We start from the raw sequence: 19,578 nt of genomic DNA, 5'->3' as shown, positions 1-19,578 counted from the left end.
TCAATAATTATGACATAACAATAACTTTCAGGCACTTACAACGCAAACCCAGCCCAAGTCAGGACAGACAAGATATTTGGAGGGCGTTTAGGTCGATTCGGTTGTCAATTTCACTCAAAACTGACCCAGATCGACCAGTTCACTGGCGATGAACTTGGGTTGTAGCTTAATCCATCATACTTTACGATCTCCAGATATCATCAAGCTCAAATTCTTCATCAAGTGTAAAATCAAAGACTCCAATCTCCATCAACAAGCTCCGGAATTGCACCCAACCTTGAAGATAAATTCTTCCCCAGACCCATCCTTCTATCAACCTTCTTCTGCTCCTCAAAACAAAACCTGAATTCCTCACTACAACCCTTCTTGACAAGCGCAGCGCTGGCCTTAACAGCCAGCTCCAACATCGTCTCTGGCCGCAGACGTCGTTGAAGCATACTTCTTGGAAGGATGAAATATATCTGGCCGGGGCGTATCTCCTCTTCATCGCCGATCTCCCTCACAAAATCTTCAAAATCCATCTCATCCGCATCGCAGATGATCGATTCAGGGCTAATGGAGAGTATCTGAGACGCCTTAATCGGTGAGGTTATCTCCATCAATCTTCCATCTTCAGCGATTATCATAGCAGCCATGCCAGACCATTTCACTTGCTTTGAACCGCATCCTCCCATCTTCAACCGAGCTCTAGATTCATGCACTCATGGAAGGAGAGAGAGATGAAAACCAACCGTTTTAGAGAGAGATGGATGATGCCAACCTGAAGTGATGAAGTCTACGAGAGAAGGTAGGGTTTAAATAGGGTGCCAAGGAGGGTTGGGAATTGTTACTGACGCAGTACGTGCATGGCGATTTGTATTTGGGAATTGGGCATGGCGGGGAACATCTCTGTTTCAGACCACGAGGAGTAGGCATGGAGGGGACTGGGGAGAAGGCCTCAAGCAGGGGAGACGTGGCAGAAGAAGAGTCGTCGGATGCCAAGTGGCGGGGCCAAATTAGCCCACTTGTTGCATGCCAGATGACGCTTATCTTCTGATTGTAGGTCTTTTTTAGGGTTCATGACGTTAACTTTTTAAGGGTTCACATGGGCTCCCTCGTGAGCGTGACATCGACATCATATTGTGATCCTGTTTATTAGCACGAGAAACGAGTGAATGAAAGTTAATGAAGCTGCGAGGAAGGTTATTAGGTTAAATCTGGCATGTAATGAGAAAATTTTCAAGAGTTCAAACCCTGATAGGGGTGTTGTATAAATAGTTATCCTCAATTATGTAGTATTCTTGATGATCTTACTGATCTTACTGTACAGGATGACTAGACCTGGTGCTGGCGGCAAAGACTAAAGGCCACTTAAGGAGGGATAAAACATACTACAAATCAACAAGATCAACTTGAAAATTTAAATTTGTAACAACAACAACTGTGGAGCCTCTTTCCTTGGTTAAGGGGGGGGCACCACTCCACTGTAGATTTTTCATTCATGCTCTCAGAAAATGGGATCTCAAGCTCAACGTGGACGGCGCAGCCAAATAGATTATGGGCCCCAAATGTGGAAGTTGTATCATTCGAATCACACATGTATCATCCTTTTTGCTTTTTCTCACTTTTATGGTGGTCAGACTAACATAGGAGCTAAGGCCATTGTGATGCATGATGCGTTCTTCCTTTTTGAGAATCAGACACTTTGCGTCATTTGTAGAGTTTATGATAGGACATGACAAGGTGTTAGGTGCACCTTACTGGTTGATAGACCTAACATGTGCCATGCAATCAAATAAATTTAAAAGTCATTTTGGGTTCATTTCATGTGTATTATCTTCAACTTTACAACAATTTGCATCTCATTCATTAAATAGAGCAATTGATAAAACTAAAAAAATTTTAATGTCATTTTCTTACATATTCTAGAAGTCCAAAAGTTTCTAAGAAAAAAATATGTTTGAAACATTGTTAATTATCATCAGATTAATGCTCTATTTCGTATGTTATCTATGCTGTTGTAGGGGTGAAATCAAAGTTGAAGAAGAAAATGAAAGAGAGAGGGACGAAAGTATATACATATATATGAGAATAAAATAAAATAAAAATTTTGTTTATGTGGCCAAGTAGGACGGAGCCAAAGCGCAGCAGCGTCCAAGCCGACTATGGGTGAACGAGTGCAGGGAGCTCAAGCCCACGTGCAGCCAGCAAAGGGTGGTGCCTGACATGAGCCCAAAGCTTGAATCACTAAGGAGCCAACCGAGCACACAGGGAGGCCCCCCAAGAAGGCCCAAGAAGCAAGCTCGCGGAGGCCCAACGAGTTCACTCTCAAGAAAGGGAAGTGTTTTATTTTTGGTCTATAGTATGGGTTCATATTTTTATAGAAATTTTTACTTTAAATATTTCTGATATGAGATTATATCCCTTTTCATTTTGGCTTCATGCCAGGCCGGCGCGAGAAGGAACAAAGGGATCACGGCCCAGCAGGCTGCAATCTTAAGGGATAACAAAAGGAAATATGATCGGGCTTCGAGCCTACCTGGTCCAAAGTCTGTGTCATTTCAGGCTATTTTAAACATCGAGATAAGATCTCATCAGTCCAACTTCTTAAAGAAGATTGGATGATGAGATCTGCTTTGGTTATTTAATCTTTTTCCTTTCTATTTCCAGGGCTCTTATTGGTTGCCGCAAATGATGAGGATGACTAGGCTCTGTGAAGGACAAATCATAACCAAGGAAAATGCTCACGGGGAAGCTAACAAGGTGCTGATCTGACAAGGACGGGGATATACCATAAGAAGAGTCGACTACTGCAATTTAATCAGATCCGTTGGACATATCATGATGGAGATTCGATGGCCAGAGGCATATCCTTCCATCTCCTCTCTTGGCCATTAACGCTGTCATCGGATGGTAGTTTTTGGCCTGCGGGGGAGGGGGGGGGGGGGGGGACCTTCGAGGCCATCAGATGGCCTGGGAGAACCCCCAAGGCCGTTGTAGAGCATCAGACTTCCTGGGAGGTTCCTCCCAGGCCATTAAAGGGATCCCAAAGGCGTCTAATTCTTCATCTTCCGACACAGTCTGTTTTAGACAGCAGAGGACCCTTCTTGGGCTCATTCGGCCAAGTTGGAGAAGGTGACATCTCTGGCGAGGCTCGACAAGCTCAAGATAGCACCGGAGAAGGTCTGGAGCAGCCTAGGTTTGTGCCAGGATGGAAGAAAAGAGAAAGGGGACCACACACCTCCGGTCAGGTCAATTCTGCTTTGGGGCCACCCCTTACTCGACCATTATTGTAGGGGTATGGGGTTTGAGACAAAGAAAGATCAAGTTTTTATGCCATTAGCTATTCCGTTGATTCTTCTCCAAACAGGAACCAAGTGGCAGTGAACGAATGCTACCATCCCTTCTCATCTAATCAGGGCAATGCAGGGTCTTTATGAATTTCTTTGGTAGATTTCTATGGGTCAACATACTCTGGATGCTTGATTTTTATTCATGATTTGAGATTGATTGAGTTTTCTTGGACACTTGGTTTAGCAATTTTGTTTTGGCATTCCATCAAACACGTGTGTTTGAGGAATACTTATCGATTTATATAAGTTTCTCACGTATCAAACTTATAAGTTTCTAATTATACATATGTGTATATAAATCCATTTTACTCTTATCTGGACCTCTTAGAGGCATTCCATCAAACACCCCTCGGGTGTCGACAAACCTCTATTTCTACTATTTTTACTTATAAAAATATATAAAAGTTATAGACCTATCTTATTGCAATATCCTTTTGGGCATTTGTCAGAACTTCCCCTCAACCCCCTATTTTCAACTATAAAAAATATAAAAACTTATTACGACACATACATTAGCTATAGAATAACTATTATAACTGTATAAGGTATTGTCTACAATTATAGGTGATTATATATATACTATCTCATTACCTCTAGTCGTCCCTTTATCTTCTTTTAATCTCTCTATATCTCTCTAGCTACTTACTTAGTCATATTATAATTAGATAATTACTTCTTCTCTTCCCATCTATCAAACCTCTACTCTATTCTCCTTCTTCTTTACTCTTTTTAAAATAATTACTCTTATTGAGTAACTCCTTACATCTTACTAAGAATACCATCACTCTTCTCTGACCACTAAAATTTTGATAATCATTATTATTATCCGCCGCAACTATCTAGTTCTCTTATTAACCTAATAGTTCTTCTACTTAATAATTACTTACCTCTTCTTATACTTTCTATCCTTATTACTATTAATGCTTCTTAACTAAAGTTGAATTATCAAATACATCTCTAAAGGCCAATCCCTGTGGAGACTACCTTACTCTAGCTATACGTCTAAGTCAGCTTTACACTTTTATGAAATTTATTTGAGTGTAGGCAAATTAAATTGCAATGATAACTTAAAAATTAACACACAATTTGCCTTCATCACTGGTATCTGCCAACAACTACAAGGGGAAACCTTTGGTGGATGCAGTTGCTAACTATATGGTATGTTATCGCACCCATTGTCTATTCACAACTTTTTAGGACCTCCTCCAAAATGCACGCCAGTTCTCGTGTTGAGCGCCTCGTCATGCTACCTAATTGCAAATGCCAAACCCTTATCCCTAACGAATCTCATGAGTGCTGCACAACATTGTGCATTAAAGGCTGGAGTGAACGACATCCCCCATAGGCAATATCAATATCGGGCAGACCCTATGATGATAGTTTTGAGGTTGACAACATAGCCTATTCTGTGCACCAATGACTTTGGGGGGATAAGAACCAGCTGCTGATAGTTAAGGACTACTCCGCCACCTGTCAACGTTTCACTTGTATCTCTTTACTTTGTGTCGTTAGTGTGGGAAATTTACGTCTGTATGTATTTTTTCACTCTAGCTTTTAATCCTATTGTTTGTGTCATCTTGCTCCATGCCTATAAACCCTTGCAAACACTAAATCATTACTTATATAAAGCCCCATTGGGCAAGACCATCGAGTCAGCTGTACACAACATCATGTTGTTCCTAGAATAATAATAATAATATGAAATTGGTGAAAAAACACACGGGATACTAGATGAAAGAATAGAAAACACCTAAGAGGAAAGAGTGGGTGTGTGCCAACCATTTAGAACAGTTGGGTAATGCATGATGGAAGTATATGTGGCCGACAAGCCAATCACACACTCCGCATCTTGTTCCATGTTCATTAATAGAACATATTCATTATAGTGCACGTGTAATGCTTATAATGAAGTTCATTAATACATGATCCGACTTAGTGAATTATGATGACATCGTAATAGGGAGATCACAAGTCTTTAAGCATGTGTCCTAAACAATCCTATTAGAAGGATACACGAGAAGGACATTGAAGTATATGGATAGAATATCACTATCTAGCCTGACTCGTATGATGAGTATGGCCGTTCCCGTAGCCATTAGTGTGGAGACACTAAAGATAGATAGTGGGTGCTCTTTAGTGGAAAGAGTTCACTGAATTGATCCATATGAATTCCTGAATGGTATTATACCAAACTGCCAATCAGGTTGATTCATGTCACAGTTGTGTAAGTGGTCCTTAGATATGAGACACGAAAGAAATTTTGTGAACAGACAGTTGTACTTTGACTATGGCCAATGAGTCTCTAATCATGGGATTCCAAATAGTCTTAGTTCGGGTGCATCGAGAAGTTCACAAAGACGATTGAGTGGTCAAGATGGGATCGTCCACCCTCCGTATAAGAGGTGACAGCTCAAGGAAGACAATGCAATGAAGCCCTTGGCCAAGGCACTAAAATATCGAAGAAGTGTTCTTCGATGATTTTCAAATGCATCAGTACAACTTGGATGACCAATTAGGGTTTGAAAGTTGACCATACCATAAGTTGTCCTTGGAGAGTCAAGTGGATGAGGGACTACATGTACATGGTGACCGATGACATATAGGTTCTATGAGTGAGTCGATACACACTCCTTTGTATCTTCTAGAACAAGAGGTGTAGCTTGGCACCCCACATGTTGGAGACTCAACCTATCGATTGGGTCCAATCGATCTGATGTTAATTAATCTATATGTTGATATAGTTAATTAATTTAGAGGGCCATTAAAGATTATTGTGCCGCTCGAGTCGTTAACTAGATTGATACATGGGCCTAGAGGGTCACACACAAATGGTCTTTTAGACGTCGGAAAATATAATTAAGTTTTGGGGGTTTTTATGAAAAATACTCACTTTGTATAAATAGGGGAAGGCCTTGGACAAAATTCATGTTGGGTTCTAGAGGCATTGACATGGATGAAGACGAGGATTCTATGGAGCAGAAGAGACGTAACGTAATCATAACGACATCAATAAAATCATGAAACAGAGAACCTTTACATAGATTGCATTCGTGATTTCTTGGATCCTAGAGCGAGCCGAGTCGAGCTACTCAAATGTGCAGCCTCTAGATGTATCCATGCGATTGTCAACACGTCGGATCTTCTCCTTCTCGTTGAAGATCCCCGTTCTACCTCCATTATTATCGTTACACCGTCCCAATCGTATACAACATGGAGAGGGTGTGTGGGGAGAATGGAGAAGAAGGGAAGGCCCCCTATGAAATTATGTCCTGAGGTGAATTTCATTCAGGGCCTTCTCCTATTTATACTAAGTGGGTAGTTTCATAAAAGAACCCCAAAACTTAAGTATATCTTCCGACATCCAAAGTACCATTTGCGTGTGACCCTCTAGGCCCATGTATCAGTCTCGTTAACGACTCCAGATGCCCAATAAAGTTTATTGGCCTTCCAAATTAATTAACTATATCATTATATAGATTAATTAATGTCAGATCGATTTAACCCAATCGATAGGTAGAGTCTCCGACAAGTGGGTTGCCAAGCTACACCTCGTGTTCTAGAAGATACAAAGGAGTGTGTATCGACTCACTTCATAGAACCTGTTCGTCATCGTTTATCGTGAATGTATAGTCCCTCATCCCTTTGATGCTCCTTGGGCGACTTAGGGTATAGTCAACTGTCAAACCCTAATCAGTTATCCTATTTAGTACTGATGCATTTGGAAATCATCAGAGAACTCATCTCCTGATATTTCACTACCTTGGCCAAGGACTTCATTACATTGTCTTCCTTGAGCTGTCACCTCTTATACGGAGGGTGGAGGATCCCATCTTGACCACTCAATCGTCTTTGTGAACTTCTCGATGCACCCGAACTAAGACTATTTGGAATCCCATGATTAGAGACTCATTGGCCATAGTCAAAGTACAACTGTCTGTTCACAAAATGTCTTTCGTGTCTCAGATCTAAGGACCACTTACACAACCGTGACATGAATCAACCTGATTGACAATTCGGTATAATACCATTCAGGGATTCGTACGGATCAATTCAGTGAACTCTTTCCACTAAAGAGCACCCACTATCTATCTTTAGTGTCTCCACACTAATGGCTACGGGAACGGCCATACTGATCATATGAGTGAGACTAGATTGTGCTATTCTATCTGGATACTTTGATGTCCTTCTCGTGTATCCTTCGAATAGGAATGTTTAGAACACATGCTTAAAGACTAATGATCTCCGTATTACGATCTCATCATAATTCAATAAGTCGGATCATGTATTAATGTACTTCATTATGAGCATCACACGTGCACTATAATGAATATGTTCTATTAATGAATATGGAACGAGATATGGAATGTGGGATTGGCTTGACGCCCACATATATTTCTAATAATTCCCCCAAGCGAGAATTGTTCAGGGCCTTCCCCTTCTTCTCCCCTTTCCCCATGACTCCTATCAACTCCAGATATGGTCGGGAAAATGTATCGACCACGATAGTGGTTGAATGAAGCTCGTCAACAAGGAGGACATTTGACGTGTTGAGGGCCGCATGGATACGTCTAGAGGCTGCACACTTGAGCAGCTTGACTCGTCTTGGTCTTGGACCCAAGAAGTCATGGATGTGATCGGTGCAAAGGTACCTCGTTTCATGGTTTTATTGATGCCGTATGATTTCGCTTAAGTCTTCCGCTGTAGATTGTTTTGATTTCTTCATCTATGTCAAGACTTCTAAAACCCAACTATGCAAAGAGTGGAAGAAGCATTTGATGGCAGTGATGGGTTGATGTCCACTTTGGCAAGCCAAAATCGAAATATTAAATTTCATGCGCTAAGGGTGGAGGCATGCGAAGGGCAAAGGTGGAAGGGGGGTAGGTGCACAACAAACCATAAGTAGTGAGGGCTGGGGTGGTGATGAGGGACAACACATATTACTGTAGTAGTGCTGAATGACAGAAGATAACAAAAACGCACAGGACGACAATGCAATAATCTGAAGCAATACAAAGAGCCCCCTCTTGGCGACGGTGATAGTATCGACAAGCACATATGCGTTAGGAGAGAGGTAACTAAAGATATTCTTGAGAAAAAAAAGCATTACTTTAGAAAAATCACCAAATGATCTTAGTAATGTTGGAGGACATAAAAAATAACTTCTAAATGTATATATTTGGATCTCAGATCTAGGGTTGACAAATACAGCCTGTCATAACTCAGGTCATCTCCTCCAGAAATGGCGTGATCACTTCCAATGTTATGTGATGTAACACGACATGACCGGGATCGAACGACACATGTTACAACACAAAAAAATGAATTGACAAGGTGATGGGGATGTGTTATGATGCAAATTTAAAATTCAACGACAAGAATAAGCATAAGCTGTTCAATTTGTGGGATCAATTAAGTTGACGAAGCTCGATTGAGTCACAATAAGACTTCTTGTTCTTGTCACAATGACAAGACAAAGCTCCAGTCCAGTATCACTATCCCTTTGGACCAAATTAGACACAACGAAGCGAGGGGTAAGTTTCTTACCTAGTGACATCCAATCCTTTGAGGTAAGAACTAGTGATTATACCAAGGGAATATCCTAACTCTCACAATTATGATGGCTATAGTCTTATTTTGACGTTGCTCTCGGAGGCAACGGAAGAACACTTCAACGATACTGGACGAAATAACCAAACTGCAAGCGTGGGGATAGCGATAGAACACAATGGGGCAATTCCCGTTGCTGGAGCAGAGAATCAACAATAACTGACAAGCGACACCAAGTGCATGGCACGAGGGAACGGCGAGAGGAGAATGGTGTACTTGAACAATATGGTGCACGAAAATTGCAAGACAATCGAGGGCGCAGGACCGTGCGAGAGAGCACAGAATTACGCGAGAGGAGGGGCTGTACTAGGGCGGAGTCACGCGGCAAGCGCAATCCATGCTAGGTGCTGAGCCGCGCGGGGTGCAGGGCTGCTTTGGGGCATGGGCCACGCGTGGAGCACGGGGAGCAGTGCGTAGAGAGACGACAGAGGCACGAGGGGCGCGACACTCATGCTGCGCGGGGCGCGGCACATGGATGCGGAGTGCGACGCACACCGGTGAGGTGTGACGCTGAGAGGCGAAACCACCGGGTGTTGGGCCGCACCAGTGCAAGGTCTTCCAAGAAACAAGAAACAAGAACGTTGGAGAGGGCGGTGGTGGCGGGGCGACGGTGAGGGCGGGGCACGGGGGCGGCGGCAACGGCGGTGACCAAACAGATGATGACATCCGTGACAGCGGCGACGGTGGCAGCAACGGTGGGAATGGACAAGCGGCGTAGGCTCCAAGATTGATTCAAGAAAGAATTTCTTGAAATGATTCTTGTAGCAAGAGCTGATCAAGAACCTGTGATTCTTGATGGAGAAGGCAATCAAGCGACAGTAGGGGGGGTGCTGGCGATGTTCCAAAGTAGACTCGACGTGGAAAGGTGGCCACGATCTCCCACGATCTAACTAGTAGAGAACTATTTCTCTGATGGAGAGATGGGAACTATGAAAGAAAACGAACTCAGATTCAATATTCAAATCAATTTTCTCTAAGGGTTCTCTTGGGCATGCCGGCCTTTATATAGGGTTGAAGGCATGCCCAATCGGCCATAACAGGAAGGAACCGTCTCTTGACGTGCGATCTTCTCAAAACAACAGAATGATGAACCATTCAAAAGGACTATGCCCAAAAACACGTATAGGCTTGTCCATAATTTGAGAAGAAGAAATACATTCAAAATAAATGTTAAAATAACGCATGCTCCTTGATGTGTTGTTAAGCAGAATACTTGAACAACGCATTGCGGGCATCAGCTTGAGCTGCTCGATGAGGTTGTTGACGCCTTTTGTGTCGGCGTCACCACCATTGCATCCACATAAATCACTGATGGCCTTAACGGGTATGATGGTGTTTATCCCTTGAGATAACCATAATCGTAACTCATATATTAAAAACATGATTATGATGGAGCCCATGTAAGCCTTAAGAAAACTTTGCTTTATCCAAATAAGCATATGGATGATGCATTTATTAAATTCTATATTAGTGTATGTTGCTCAGTATATTCGTTTTTTAGCTATGAAAATATTATAACAGAAGGGGATGAACAAGTCGCATGACATTTTTCCATCTTAGCATGGTTGATTATTAAAAAATCTTTATTGTAGTATACAATGAAAAAGTGTTTTGCATCATTCAGTAATCAATCGAGCCTCAAAAGGGAGAGAGTGAAAGAGATTGAGAAAGAGAAAGGGAGAGAGTAAAAGAGAGAGAGTGTGTGAGAATGAGAGAGTGAGAGAGTAAAACATTGTGAGAATGAAAGAGGAAGAGAGTGAAAGAGTGAGAGAGTGAGAAAGTTAGAGGAAGAGAGAGAGAGTCTGAGAAGGAAAGCGAGAGAGAGATAATTAGACCATGAGAGGGGGAGAGTGCAAGGGTGAGACTGAGTGAGTGAGATGTAGAGACTAAGAGAGTGGAAAATGGAGAGAGTGTGAGATAGAGAGAAAGTGAGTGAGAGAGGGCATGAGGAAATGAGTGTGGGAGGAGGCAGTGAGAGAGATAGAGAGCAAGAGGCTGTGTTTAAGAGGAAAAGAAAGGGAGAGTGAGAAAAGGAGAGAGGGAGAGTGAGAGTGAGATACTGTGCTACAAAGAGAAGGAGAGAGGGGTAGAGGGGGGAGAGGGACAGTGAGAGGGAGAGAAGGAGAGATTGAGATAGGTAGAGACTAAGAGTGATAGTTACATACTAAGAGAGTATGAGAGGCAGATAGGGAGAGAGGGAGATAAGAGAGTGAGAGAGGGAGATAAGAGAGTGAGAGAGGGAGAGTGGGATAGAGTGCAAGAGGGTGAATGGAGAGTGGTAGATTAGGACAGGGAGAGTAGGAGACTGGTAGAGAAGGTGAGCGAGAGAGGGATAAAGTAAGGAAGAAAGAGGAATCACCAACTAGGGCAGCAGCCATTGGGGTGGAGTCAGCTGTGTGAATGGATGGATTGATGGCAAGCGTAAGCAGTGATGTATCATGAACAAATGATTCAGGCTAACCGATTCCTCGCCCACAGCATATTCTACTTACAGATATAATGTAATAATAATACATTTTACACATATCTGATCTTTGATTTGGTTTGATGTGCAAACCTTAACCAGACTAAATGCTCTAACAGCCCTAAAAAGGCTGACCAATGGTCCTGTTTGGTCCAGTCTTTGAGAGGAAGTTAGTTTAAAATTGCATTAATGTAATTTTTAAGGCCAAAAAGGCGCACAAACATAGCAGAATGAAAACATTCTTTAGGAGAAAATGAGGCTACTTTTTTGAAGAACCCAAGATGGATAGTGAAATCCAAATAATAATGATGAAATGCATAAATCAGAATGGAATATTAGGAAAACTGTTAAACTCCCATTTATGGTTAAATGTCGTCAATTTATGGTTATTTGAATCTCATTAACAAAATTCTTAAGCCGATACTCACATTATAATTCTATCTGGTGGATGAGTATGTATTGTCTCCATAGGGAATGGGTCTTAAGGATTCAACTGTCTCTAGTTAGTGATTAGGGTTGGATGAGATGCGATAGAAATGGTGAGATGATATTGTTTTATTATGAATTTAAGTAGGATGTGATGATCTGTAAGAATAGACATAATGGGATGATGTTTATAAGATGAACAGAAAATGAGGGAGTAAGATAAGCAAAGGCCAAAGGGAACTATGCTGGGTAAGTCAAAGATGAGTGAGAAGGTAGATGACGGTAGATACCGATTTAGGGTTTATAATTTAAACGGAGAAGAGAACACATGATGATATCAAAATGAAGTAGATGAGGTGTGATTCAGATGATATAGGGTAATGGATGATGATGGAACGGGATGAATCTAAAAAATGGATTTCATGGAGATAAATCACTGTAAGGCAAGTGACTAACCTTGTATCACTATATTCAGGGAGCACTAGGGCAATTTCTTGATTCACATGAACCTCTCATCTTCTTTGTTGACCTTCTCCAAGCACTCAGGACACCAAGAGATCTCTTGATTGACCTGCAACACCTCAATCTATTTTAATCTGCCTCTCTATGAGAAAGTGAGTTTAAAGATGTTTCTACAAAGGCTAAATGATAATTATATATAGATAAATAGAGCGGAGAAAGATGAAGCTTCTCTCAAAATTTTAGCTCAATCGGCCTTGTATGTCATTTAATATCATGCCCTGAAGTTGGAGCATTCCTACAGGTTGATTTAGTTCATTTATTTCTCTCTGATCATCCTTGTTGGGGCCCCTACATCACTCTTAGGATTTTTCTTTTCTTGGGAAAAAATGTGATTATCAGACATGATTAGTACGTGCTATCTTCAATCAACAACTTGGATTGTGCCATGTGTTGCTACAAGAGAAAGACAATAAGCTAGTTTACTGATAAAATATTATCATTTCCTTAGTATATTTACAAACCAGTAAAAATCTAGAAACACTTTCCAAATCTAAAATTAATCCCAAGGTTTAAAAATATTAAAATTTTATCCACATATAATTTAAGAACTCAAGAATGAATTTTTTTTAATATATAGTTACTTACATGCTACATCTCAATATACAAGTATCAAACTTGCCCACATTATCCAGCTCTTAGCTTAAATTTGAAGAGGTAAATTTAATAATTTTCATAAGGTGACTGAGGCTAGATGTGAAAGAACAAGGAGCAAAGGATTACTGTGGATGTGGATGATTAAAGAAGGATTATTTAAGTTCAAATAGCCGACTCCAAAGATTTAGATGAATATGAGGGATATGTATAAATGTCCTAAGGAGACTCATCGAACACTTCAATGGTTGTTATTGGAGAAGAAAAGATAAAGCCAATGACAAGGAGAAGAAAACAAACTAGACTGATTACCAAGGAATTCGAAAAGATATTTTCTTTTTTTTGTTTTCAAATTTTCTTGACATTGAGGACTTCCATGCATTTTTTTATTTATTATTGTGTACCATAGATTAAAATATGTGAAATATTTATTTTTTGTCTCAAAGACAACTCAAGATGATGGTAAAATAAAGTGATTATCCAATCTGTTTAGGACATTAAAAACGAAAAAGCATTTAATTGGAGTAAACAACATGAAGAATGAAAAGTACACAGAATAATGACAGGGAGTAAATATCATAATGATATCACGTAAAATGGGATAGATGGACTTAAGAGATGTCTATCATCATCAACAGCCAGAGGGTTAGAGAAGGGCTCCTAAAGGTGAGATGATCAGGATGTATGGTTGAGCAAGGAGTATGGTTGGGTAGGTAGCAAATGAATATTAGGGAATCCAGTTTCTTTTGTTAGAAGATAAGTACTTTTATGTCTCAATGACTTGGAGAAAGGCCTAACTTGTATCCCATATTATTATTCAACTTTTGGGGGATTAATATATCACTTGGTTCCTCAATACAATATATGGCACCAATAATATGCATTTTTTGTACCTCATATGATCATATTTACATGTTTATTTTCATTAAGTTAGTTTTATTTTCATGTTACCAAGCTTAAAATGATTAAATCTATTATTAGAAAGATGTTCTGAATTTTCTGCATTTTATGCATTTTTGGAGAATTTTCTGACAATAAAATTTAAAAGAATATAATTTATTTGATAGAAAATGATTTTTCTAGAATTTTTTGACATTAAAATTGGAAAGATATGACTTTTCTAAGTTGAAATATATATTTATACGTGTTTTTGGGCTTTTAGTCTATTTAATATGAATTTTAAATATTTTTTAACCCTTTTATCTTGCGCTGCCATGTGTTGCCGTTGATTCGTCGAATGACGACGAATCACAGCTAGTGCTGATGATTGACGACAGCTAGTCATTTTGCCAAGCAATCATGACCTCACAATTCGCAAAGCAATGATTGCCATTATGATTGACTAATCAAATTTTGAATTTTCTGATGTAGGGGCGCTGTGGACGATTTAAAAAAAGAAGTCCTTTTTGCAATAAATGCGCGCATGGGCCGAGGCACAAAATGACAAAATATGTCTTTTTATTTTATTTTTCTTTTTTCTTTTGAGATGGTGACGGGCGACGTGGCCGAACCACACGGGGCCACATGTACACAGGACACGCAGTTGTCAAGATTTGAGAGGATAACTGAAAGGGAAGTGCTGACGTGGCTTGCGCTGATGCGATGCCACCTCAACCGCGAAGATTATTAAAATATGATTTAATATATATATCATTCTCTTTTGTCTATTTTCCTTTTTACAGATACACATGGTGACTCCAAAAAGCGAGCACATGGAAGATGAGAACACAAAGAATTTCAAGCGATTTGAAAGTTCAACTGAAACGGAAAAAAAGAATCGTCAGGGACGATGATGAGAAGAGGGAAACAATCATGGGCAAGGATTGCTCTAACTTCAAACTGCCATACATTACGGTCTACAACTTCGATTGAGCTAAAATTTTCAGAACTGCCTTGTCTTCCCATCCTCTTTCCATACATATCATCTGATCTATAATTAGAGGTCTGGATCGTTGTGAATTTCATCTTGAACTTACTTCCTACTTGTGTGGCCTGATTGAAAGATACTGATTTTTGAGATCCATCAAGTGTGTTCTTGGTGTCCTAGGTGTGTGGGAAGAAGCATATGAGAAGACGGGGAGCTTACCATCACTCGCAAATCTCTGTGATCTTGGCGGAACGTAAGGATCTAAGGTAAGTGTCTTTGCGTTATGTTGCTATTTTCCCGACATCATTGTTACTTTTAGTGTTTATATTTATCTTTTCACTATTGTTTCACTCCCTTACGTACCCATTATCTCATCTTTCCACTTAACCATCACATTGTTCATGCATTTGATCAATATCATATCCGTCATGTCTTCTTCCTTATTCTCGTAACACATCTCATCATTCTACTTTTACTTCCTCTTTTCTTTACTAATTAAAGTTGAATTATAACTATTACATCCTTTTACTCCACATCACTAGCTCAGCTATTATATTCTCACCTTTATCTCTTCTCGTACTGATAATCGCTATAGAAAGAGAATTAAATCCTTAATCATCATTCCCTGTGGAGAAGATCATTACTCTTAATTATGTACAGTTAAATATATTTTTATTAAATAATCTCAATTACCAATGAAAAATTTAAACCCCCAAATTTGAGATTATCAGGCACTCAACCCGTCTGGTCATACTACTTCAATCATTTGATTTTCTAATCCTTTCACACCCCCCTAGGTACCCTAGCCACATGTAAAGTTACCATCACATAACCAAAATCATGGTTTGTCCCATCGTAGCATGATTATGATGCATTATAGATACCTAACTTTCCTACAAATTCATTTTAGAGCAAGGATGAAAAAGATTTAGATCAAGTGGAATTATAGTTTCTAATAGATTTGATAAAACATACATCTGATATTTCCATGAATTTTAAATTAATTTAAGCCTCCAAATATTCTATATTAACTAGATTTTACGCGACACACTTTGGAAGTATCATATATATTTCCTAGATTATTTGAATAAATATGAATTTCAGATAAACATTAAGTTTTGCATAGTTGGGCATTTCAACTAACCCTACTTGAATTCTATGTAAATAATTTTGTATTTCTGATGAATATTTAAAGTAATATGAGGGAAGAAGTTTAGAATAAGTTGATTTCATAATGATCGATTCCCCAGAGCAGCCCATGTAATTTCTACAGCTAATTATTTAGGCTATTCGGCCAAATTTGAGCAAGTTCAGATTTGTAAGTCAGAGGAGTTAGAGAGATGAGGGCCACATTCTGGATCCCTCCAAAATTCTCTCTAGCTTCCCTTTCAATGAGGATCATTAATTTCAAATGGAGCTCCAAACATTCAAATTAAACTAGTGGGAAAAGAGGAGGGATGGGAAGGAGAGAAAATGTGAAAAATTAGAAGGGCATTTTAGATCATGCCGCATGTAAAAATATTATATTGTCTTCTCTCTCTATCTCATTCTATATGTTTTAGAGCAGTAGCCAGCCATCAGGACATGAATCTCCAAGATCCTGGTTGTTTAACGTGGTTGAGGTAGGTTTTGAAGTGTTCTTCCTTTGCTCATGCTTTACTTGCATATAAAAGTGCATGATCCCGAAGGATATGAGGGTCCAAGTTTAGGAAGAGGCTTTCAGGGCTCAGCACACGGTCATCCCCATCAATTCTCCCACTTTTTCTTCATTTTACATCACAATCTATTCATTCATGTTCTTCCAATTTATCCAGCTAGACTAGTAAATATTTACAGTTAAAAACCTTAAATACTAACTCTAAGATTTCATCCATTTTTCCTTTCAAATTTACTTTTCATTTCATAACTGTTGAAATTTCATTAAAATTTTATTATTTTTTTGGGGTACCACCCTCTGTTTCATTGTCCATACTTAGCCACTTTTTGGCTTAAGTCCAGACAACTTTAGGAGATCCCTAAAATTGTTAGATCCTGTGACCCCGGTCCCATATATAAACCAATAATATTTTAATTTCAATTTGTTCATTATAAATTAAATAAAAAAGGAAATGTATTTAAGGAAATCCGTATGGCTGGATTTTATTGAACAACTCTCCATACATCCCTATGGCTGGATTTCATTGGAATGCCTCACATGACAAGGAAATCCAACATTTTTTTTCGGTTCTACTAGTGGCTCATATTCATGTTTATGAAAGAATGATGAACAATTCTCTCATTTCTCTGAAGATGAATGCATTCATGACACAACAATGAACTTGTATTAAATAATTATGGAATACATGAAAGTTACCAATTCCAGCACAGACACAGAAAATTGTGATCGTACTGAACTAAATTATCAATAAGGCAATGAACTATCCATCATTCATTAAATATAGTGAAGAGCTAATCTTGTCTAACCTTGCATTGAGGGGGATTTCGAACCTTAGATGCTGAGCTGAAAAGGGATAAAGTTCATAGATTTTTTAAAATAATTTTTATGTTTCTTAAGCCAGCCCATATTTTCCAAGCTCTCCTCTTAAACTCATCTAATAAAAACCTCATAATGTCCCCCCATGATGCCCACATTTTAAGAACTCTAGAGTGGTAAAATCACCCTGTCCAATTTTTTCCCTAGTATCTTTCAATATAAAAAAATATCAAACATGCCCACATTTCCCAAGTCGTTCCTTAAACTCCCAAAGATAAAGCTCAAAACTCCAACACCCCGGTTGTGCAAGCTCAAAAATGGTAAAATCTCTATATACTGTTTTCTCCCCCCATATCTTTAAACATACAGAACTATCAAAACCTTCCCACATTTTCAAAACTCTAATAAAAATATCACCAAAATAAAAAGCTCAAAAAAATTCTATCTACGTATAATTTAATATCTCAAAAGTGGCAAATCTCCATATACAGTTTTCTCCCCTGTTATATTTCAACATGCAGAACAAAAACCTCCCCTCGTTTATCAAACTCTACTCTTAAACTCACAATGATAAAACCTCAAAAACTAGCCCAAACTCTGTCCTCATGCAATTTAACTGCTAAAAATTGGTAAAATCCCCATACACAGTTTTCTCCACCGCTATCTTTCAACATACAGAACTATCCAACCTGCCCACATTTACGAAAGTCTGCTATTTTACTCAGAAGGATAAAAAACTCACCATTAGCCCAAACTTCACCCACATAAAATTTAAGAACTCAATAATGGTAAAATCTCAATATACAGTTTTCTCTCCTGCTGTGTTCCAATAGACAAATATCAATCCAACTCCATAAACAGTTTTCTCGTCCGCTATCTTTCAAAATACACGACTATAAAACCAACCCACATTTCCCAAACTCTACTTTTAAACTCCCTATGCTTAAGCCAAAAAAATTTCCAACACTCTATCCACCATTATACAATTTAAGAACTCAAGAATGGTAAAATCTCCATGTACAGTTTTCTCACCTGCTAACCTAAGAATGGTAAAATCTCCATATACAGTTTTCTCCTCCGCTATGTTTCAAAATACAGAACTATAAAACCAACCCACATTTCCCAAACTCTACTTTTAAACTCCCCTAGATAAAGATAAAAATCTTGCCAACACTTTATCCTTATATGATTTAAGAACTCAAGAATGGTAAAATCTCCATATACAGTTTTCTCACTTGCGATCTTTCGACATGCAGGTCTATAAGACCTGATCTCATTTCCCAGACTCTACTTTTAAACTCCCCAAGATAAAGATAAAAAACTTGCCAACGCTCTACCCGTATATGATTTAAGAACTAAAGAATGGTAAAATCTCCATGTACAGTTTTCTCACCTGCGATCTTTCGACATGCAGGTCTATAAGACCTGCCCACATTTCCCGGACTCTACTCATAAACTAACCAAGATAAAATCAAATCATAAACTCATAAAGTCTAGTCATATACTCATAAAAGCTCAAAAATTCCCCCACACTCTGCCCATAAATAGTATAACTCAAGAATGGTAAAATTGCCATATACAGTTTTCACCCCTTCTATCTTTCAACATACAGAACTATAAGACCTGCCCACATCTCCCAAATTCTAGTCATAAACTCATCAAAATTAATGCTACTCATAGACTGATAAAAGCTAAAAAATTACCCGAGACTCGGACTACATACAGTTTAAAACCTCAAGAATGGTGAAATTGGCATATGCAGTTTTCTCCCCCGCTATCTTTCAACAAACAGCACTATAAAGCCAACCCACACTTCCCAAACTCTAGCAATAAACTCGCCACGATAAAAGCTCAAAAACTCGCCCTAACTCTAGCCCCACATAATTCAAGAACCCAAGAATGGTAAATTCTCCATATACAGTTTTCTCACCTGCTATCTTTCAACATACAAAACTATAAAACCTGGCTACATTTCCCAAACTCTGGTCGTAAACTCACCAAGATAAAAGCTCAAAAATTAGCCGAGACTCTGCCCACATATAATCTAAAACTTCAAGAATGTTAAAATCCCCATACACAGTTTTCTCCCCTGCTATCTTTCAACAAACAGCACTATAAAACCAACCCACACTTTCAAACTCTTCTCATAAACTCGCCAAGATAAAAGATCAAAAACTCGCCCAAACTCTACCCCCACATAATTCAAGAACCCACGAATGGTAAGTTGTCCATGTACAGTTTTCTCGCATGTTATCTTTCAACATACAGAACCATAAAACCACAAACTCCAGCCACA

The 19,578-nt window shown here is 39.1% G+C and overlaps 1 protein-coding gene across 1 annotated transcript; it reads right to left on the bottom strand.

Annotated features, from left to right (window-relative positions):
• Positions 1 to 1,059, bottom strand: LOC144707646 (HTH-type transcriptional regulator). The gene has a single exon (XM_078580870.1). It carries the CDS (start codon positions 672 to 674, stop codon positions 231 to 233), a length of 444 nt encoding a protein of 147 aa, XP_078436996.1. The 5' UTR covers positions 675 to 1,059; the 3' UTR covers positions 1 to 230.
• Between the last annotated feature and the right edge of the window lie 18,519 nt (positions 1,060 to 19,578).

Source organism: Wolffia australiana, chromosome 9, assembly GCF_029677425.1.
Source record: "Wolffia australiana isolate 7733 chromosome 9, ASM2967742v1".
Taxonomy (NCBI): Eukaryota; Viridiplantae; Streptophyta; class Magnoliopsida; order Alismatales; family Araceae; genus Wolffia; species Wolffia australiana.
The sequence above is the reverse complement of the archived record's forward strand: the minus strand, read 5'-3'. Positions and strand labels throughout refer to the sequence as shown.

What these genes read in the sequence shown, in the direction of transcription:
- LOC144707646 (XM_078580870.1), bottom strand. Translation starts at nt 674, where the DNA reads ATGGGAGGATGCGGTTCAAAGCAAGTGAAATGGTCTGGCATGGCTGCT.